Source organism: Chenopodium album, chromosome 25, assembly GCF_948465745.1.
Source record: "Chenopodium album chromosome 25, dcCheAlbu1.1, whole genome shotgun sequence".
Taxonomy (NCBI): domain Eukaryota; kingdom Viridiplantae; phylum Streptophyta; class Magnoliopsida; order Caryophyllales; family Amaranthaceae; genus Chenopodium; species Chenopodium album.
The window spans coordinates 4321059-4328143 of NC_137858.1; the positions used below are offsets into that span (position 1 = coordinate 4321059).

The following is a 7085-nucleotide window of genomic DNA, read 5'->3' on the forward strand; positions in this document are numbered from 1 at the left end:
GTTCAATCAGTCAAAGCTAGAGTATCCATAAGTACATAATCTCTAGGGAGTTAGGGACACACTTCTCCCAAATGTGCTCACAGTTAAAAAAAAAAAAATAAATCTTCCAACATATGGTTATGTCTACCTACTCCTGAACCAGGCAATCAACAATCAACTTTTTGGTAGAGAAACTTGAATTCTCTACCGTTACAAAAACATTGCCATCCACTGGAGCTCGAAAAGTTCTTCTTAGCCAATTATGATTCAAGCTAACATCATGTACTAACTTACTCTCAAAGAGCAGAATTGGAAAATTAGTACGGCGATCAAGAGGTATGAACTCAATCTTCATTGTCACATTCCATCCTCTCACCCTAGCAGTAATACGTAATTGCGTTTCCTGCATATTCAATTAAAATATATGTTAGATAATTTTTAGGAAAATTTGTCAGGAATAAGTTAACCTTTACACGATTAGTTCAAAATAAGTCAACATTTGAATAACTAAAAATAAGTCAACATATATTGAACATTATCCCAAAATGAGTTATAACCTGTTGATTTTAGGGGTAACCGGTTATTTGAGTTAATTATGCCAAATGTCAATATAAGATTGGTTCTTAAAATTTAATTATAATTAAGTATTTTTATAAATAAATAAAAACAAATAACATATCTCTCTCACCGTAGAGAAGCCCCCGCCGGCTACGGCGCCACCACAATCACCTCTTACAACGTCAATCGCTTCCTACCACCAACCAACCTCCCCTTAGGCCATTTCTCGCGTCGGCGACCACATTCCCTCCAAACAAGATTCGGAGGCATAATCAAACTTCCCAGAAATTGAACTCAATTATTTGCGAAGTAATTAATCGTTTTCGGATTTCATTTTGGTTGATTTTTACATTAGCAAACAAGCTCAGTTTAACTTTCCAATTTGGGAATTAAATTCTAGCTATTAAGTTAATTTTTTCATGTGAAATTTGCACTTATTTTGTAGTATTAAATTGTATTTGGAACACGAAACCATCTGTTTTCGTAATTGCGGTTTTCTTTAATTGAGCTCACATGAAAATGTACATTTTGTCACTCTTATAACTAGCCAATCATTCATTCTAAATCTGAAATTTGGTTTATTTATATGCTTATGAATATAATAATTAAAAATAGTGTTTGGTATGGATTTACAGAGGAAGGGAGGGATGATGGAGCCGGGTTTATTGAGGGATGCATGTTGGGTGGTGACATGATGGTGGTAGCTGCCTGGGCACGGGCAGTGGGGGGTATTTGCCGGGATGTGGTTGAGGGGCTGAAAAATGGTGGCTGCTGGTTGGGGTTCATCCGTACGTGGGGTTGAAAGAATTTTCCAAAATAAAAAAAAAAATAAATAAATAAAGTGACATGTTTGGCAGGTTATAAGTCATCTAGCCTACTTAAAGACGATTCCCCTAAGTTCATTAAAAATTGGCTTATTTTGAGCTAATTGTGTAAAAGTTGGCTTAACAAATTAGCATCTTTTGTTATCAACAATATTGGATGTTACCTGAACAACGGGAATCCGGATAGATTTCATCTTTCCATGACGGACATCCACACCTCCAGCAACCAGATTATCATCATTATCCATGCCATATGAGCCACCAAATTTGCCATTAATAAGCTGAGCCGGCAAGTACCTGAAATTCAAAACATTAACATGAAATCAATTCAACTTAACATATTGATTTAGTATATCATACTATTAAACCTTTAATTTTTGATCTCTAATTTTAACTATTAAACCTTTTAACATATTGAATTAATATCAAGTTATCAACTGACAATAATTACTACCATTACAAATTAGCATCTATAATATCAAAACACTCTGAAAGTCTTTGTTTAGTAAAAATAAATAAACAGGGCTTAGATTTATGAAAGGGGTCAACAACTTCTAATGATCATGTATTGTAAAGAACCCTATGGGTGGAACATTTTCTAGGGGTGTATGGTTGAGATAGAAGAAATGCATGGATCTTCTGTCATGGACCGGGTAAATGACCCAAGTCATCCTCTGTGGGTTTACACAAGGCGTAAAAGAGGGGAGCAGCAAGCAACCTAGGGAAGCATTACTTTGCAAAATGACAAAGTTAATCAACAAGAATGAGAAGGAAAGCAAGCAACCGAGTTCTTATATGTCTTAGTATGGTTTTTCCGTTTTAGCTAAGTATCACATGTTAATGTCTTAAGGTCTTCTTTGACCATTAGCAAGCTTTAGTATAAGTATGTAGTAGTAGCAAGAAGAGAGGATTATCTAGAAATTGAATGAACATCTTGAGAGACTTGTAGCCTCAAGCTAGAGGTTATAAAAAATCGGGTCGGGCCGGGCCGGGCCAATGCATAAAATTTTGTGCCCAAACCCGGAAGGGCCCAAGACACTTTTAGAAGGTCCAAATAGCTTCTAATAAGCTGCCCAAACAATGAAATAAATAAGGAAAGGTCCACTAGATCAATAGAGAAAGAAGAAAGCTTGATCGCCAAGGAAGGAGGTGTGCAGCAGTTCGATTCCAGCGAGGTTGACGGAGGCCACGCGCCGAGATAGGGCCCACGCGCCACCTTCCCGGAACCACCTTGAACCCAGCTACAATCTAAGTCGGCGCGTGAGGCAAGGGACGGCACGTGTGGTGGTGGCACGGCGGCGACAAGAAATGAAAGAAATTTTATACTTAGTTTTTTGTAGAGTTTTGCTTGCAAGTGTTTACCTTTCACTTGAGAGGGTTTTTCTTGGTTTAAGCACTTAGGATTAAGTTTATTTTCTGTTATTTAGTTGCTATAAACTTCCTAAATATATTAGGAAAGTTTTTAGAATTTGTTAGGATTAGTTTTCCTATTCTAATTAGAAGTAGTTTCCTAATCCAATTAGGATTGGTTTTATATTCTAGTGTTTGTCCTAATCCTTGTAGGGATGGAATTAGCTTATTTTCAGTCTATAAATAAAGGATTTTCGTGACCTTTAGAGTCATAGAAAATCAGATTAATTCAATACAATTGTTTACTTTTGTTAAACACTTTTTTTTGCTAGTTTTCAATTCAAGGAGTTGTTTTGATAATTAGAACGTGCAATTCTTAGTTCTAGGAGTAGTCTAAGATTTGTTCATCTAAGTATCTAGTTCTAGGAGTAGTCTAGATAGTTTGATTAGGCATTAGATTCGTTACCAGGAGCGGTCGTTTTCAAGGTCATATCCGGTTACTCTCATTCGTTTTTGGTTCGAATTTCTTATCAAGAACGAAGCTTTATTCTAATTGTGTGATTTTAGATCTTTTATTAGGCTAAAGGGCTTTAATCCACATCTAAAGCAAGGAGCAGCCTACGAAGTGGGCAACACCTCTTGTTGGCATAATTAAAGTAAATTTTGATGTAGCAATTTTTTAGAACAATTATGTGGGTTTGGGGGTGTTATGAGGGACTCAATAGGGATGTATACATTATATTAAATTAAATGCAGTTTAAGATTGACTCCAATCAAATTAAATGTATACATTATATTTATAATAAATTCAGAAAGATATGGCATACTCACTTAAAGAGGGGCTCATGAGCTTGTTCTGGAGATGCAACATTTCTCCATTTCGCACCTCTCCAGCGACTGATGAAACGCTCATAACAATTGCCGATGAAAACCTATCATGATAAAATAAAATATTATGAGTCACAAATAAACATAACACATGCATATACTTGTATAATATATAGTTGTAATGAGCAACAACTTTGAAAATCCTAAAAACACAAAAAAAAAAAATTCCCTCTAAAGCGACGACTCTTTGGAGAGCTTTACTAGTTTTTTGCTAAGGTTTTTCCTTCTATTAAAGGTGTGATCTCGGTTCTCCGAGATTACTAATGGCGAAAAATAATTCATTGCAACCTCATAATGAAGATAATTCGGTGTACAACGAAGAGGAGGAGGTCAATTGGTCAGTGGAAGGGGAGGAAGAGGAGGAAGAAAAAGTAGCGTTGGGAGTGGTCGGATGTGTTTGGACTAATAGACATGTTAATTCGAATGCATTGATGAAAACAATGAAAAGGTTATGGAATCCGAGACATGAGATGGAGGCGAGTTGTATCGAGAAAAACGTATTTTTCTTCCAATTTCACCATTGGAGGGATAAGTGGCAAGTCATGGAGGCACAACCATGGCACTTTGATAGACACGCCCTAATCCTTAACGATGTTCCAGATAGCAAGCCCTTGGATATTCCTGAATTTATGTTTTACCTTTCATGGGGCGAAATAATTTAAATAATGTGAAAGCTTTGGCTGAAAAATTGGGAACCTTTATTGCTGTGGATAAAGAAGGTTCGGAAGAGATTAATAGGTCTCTGCATATTAGGGTGTTAATTGATGTCTGTAAACCCTTGAAAGATTGGTTTAGATTGAAGATGAGAGGTGGGGTAAAGGAGGTTAAAATTAAATATGAAAAACTTCCTTTATTTTGTTATGTGTGTGGTAAGCTCGGCCATGGGGACAAAGATTCTGATGATAATGTGGGCGAAGGAGTAACTAAGAGAGTGTTCAGTGATGCTTTGCGTGTCTCTTCACCTTGGAAGACACAAGGCAGAGGTAATGAAGAAAAAGGGAAACCGGGGAGTACTTATGCTACGAAATTGTTTGTAGCAAAGCCCTCTAGAATGAAAGAGCAAGAGGTTGTTAGGGTGGGTAAAGGATATTAAATAAACTGAGTGAGTCTCTTAGCATTGTAGAGAGGGGGTAAGGAAGGAGGCAAGACAAAAAGTAGTACGGGTAAGAGAGTGGATGGTATAAGGATAGTGGGGAGGGGGATATAGAAGGGAGTGAGAAGGGTGAAATAGCAGTGACTACAAGAGTGAGACTCCTATTAATAAAAATAAAAATAATAGGAAATTGAGGAAAGTCACTATTCGAAATAATTTTGATACTCCTATGATTGAGAGTAGTGGAGGGCAGGACCTTCGAATGGGGAATAAGAGGAAAGATTACAGAAGCTTTGAAAATGTTCCCTTGGAATTAGAGGGGAGGAAAAAAATCTGCTGATGCTAGTTTGGAGGAGACAAATAATGAGGTGGCGGACCCCACATATTGGGTTCTTTCGAGTCAATGAGTTACATTCTATCATGGAATTGCAAAGGGTTGGAGAGTCCCGTTGCAATTAGTTAGAGCCCTGAAAAGGGTAATATCTCTTGAACATCCCCAAATTGTGTTCCTATCGAAAACAAAAATGAAGTAACGTAAAATGGAGAATGTTAGACAGAAGGTGAAGGGTTTTAGTAATATGGTGGTTGTAGAGTGTGAAGGTGAAGGGAGGAAACGTAGAGGTGGGCTTGCGATGTTGTGGAAGAAGGAAGTAGGATTAACCATGAAGAGCTTCTCTGCAAATCACATTGATACGAGTATTGATGACAAGGTAAATGGAGCTTTGAGGTTCACTGGTATCTATGGACACCTAGAGGAGGAAAATAAATTTAAGACCGACATATTGATGGAGGAGCTCTTTGAGGATAAGATCACCCCATGGCTTTGTGGTGGTGATTTTAACTTAATGCTCATGGCTAGTTAAAAGAAGGGTGGTGATGATTTCAAAGGTCCACGAAGCAGAGTATTTGCGTAGAGTAGTTGACAAATGTGGTTTTGTTGACATGGGTTTTATTGGTTATGAATTCACGTGGAATAATAATAGAGGAGGAGCAGCGAATATACAAGAGAGACTTGATCGGTTTTCTGCAAACCATAGCCGGAAGTCCACCTGCCGAAGATCAGACCACATTCCTCTTATTTTATGCGTGAAAGGGTGCCCGAATAAAAGCAAGAATAATAAGAAGAAAAAATTGTCTCGATTCGAATCAATGTGGTTGCGGGATGAGAAGAATAGTGAGGTGTTAGAAAAAGCCTGGAAACGGAATGATGATGTGGAAGTGAACTTGGCTCGTACAACAAATGAGTTCAGTGTATGGAGCAAGAAGAATTTCGGCCATGTTGCTAAGGAGATTAGAGAATATCAAAACCATATGAAGATTTTAATGGAGAGTTCTCAAACAGTAGAGACTTTTGGAGAAAATGAGAGCTCTTGATGCAAGGATGGATGAGTTGGAAAATCGAGAAGAAGCATTTTGACATCAAAGAAGGAGACAATCGTGGATAGAGTGCGGTGATAAAAAATACAAGCTTCTTTCACCAAAAAGCTAAGCAGAGAGAGGAAAGGAATAATGTGGTTATGATCAAAGATGAAGCTGGTAACTTGTTCCATGAAGGCATGAAGAGTAGAGCCAAATTACAGAAGTTTTTGCTTCGTACTTCGGGATACTTTTCAGTTTGAACTCCCAAAATAATCCGCAAGCTGTGACGGACTTAGTTCAACAAAAAGTGACGGAGGATATGTCTGTGGGGCTGGGTGCTCCGTTTCGTCGAGAGAGTTTTTAACGCAATTTCTCAAATGCACCTAATAAAGACCCTGGGCCCGGATGGTATGAACGCTCTATTTTTACAAAATTATTGGACTGTCATTGGTGAGGATGGGATTAAGAAAGTCTTGAATATGCTCAACAATATTGATAATGTTGGCTCTATTAATCAGACTCATATTGTTCTTATTCCTAAAAAGAAAGTTTGTGAGTCTCGATAAGCCTCTCTAATGTCTTTTATAAGATGAGAAGCAAAGTGGCTTTATTCCATTGACAATGTGTTGGAGGCTTATGAGTGATCCATTTCCTTAGAAAGAAGAAGAAAGGAAAGATGGGGTTTTTGGGTCTGAAATTAGATATGAGTAAAGCTTACGACCGAGTGGGGTGGAGTTTTTTGGAGCAAATGATGAAAGCACTTGGTTTTCCGATGGTTTTTGTGAATGCCATTATGAGATGTGTAACTTCGACTTCTTTCTCCATTCTAGTAAACGGCCAACCGTTTCGTGAGTTATTGCCAACGAGAGGACTTCGTCAAGGCAATCCGATTTCCCCTTTTCTCTTTGTGATATGTGCAAAGGGACTTTCTACTTTAATTCGGAAAGCGGAAGAAAAAAAGCTCATCCATGGGATTAAGATTGGTAGACATGAAAGCCCGATCTCGCATCTATTTTTTAAGGTCTTTTCCGCAT

At 37.8% G+C, this 7085-nt stretch overlaps 1 protein-coding gene across 1 annotated transcript; it reads left to right on the forward strand.

Annotated features, from left to right (window-relative positions):
* Window positions 1-5568: 5568 nt before the first annotated feature.
* Window positions 5569-6066, forward strand: LOC145613041 (uncharacterized). The gene has a single exon (XM_081668107.1). It carries the CDS (start codon window positions 5569-5571, stop codon window positions 6064-6066), a length of 498 nt encoding a protein of 165 aa, XP_081524233.1.
* Window positions 6067-7085: the final 1019 nt, after the last annotated feature.

Coding starts and splice junctions, on each gene's coding strand:
- LOC145613041 (XM_081668107.1), top strand. CDS start 5,569: ATGATTTCAAAGGTCCACGAAGCAGAGTATTTGCGTAGAGTAGTTGAC.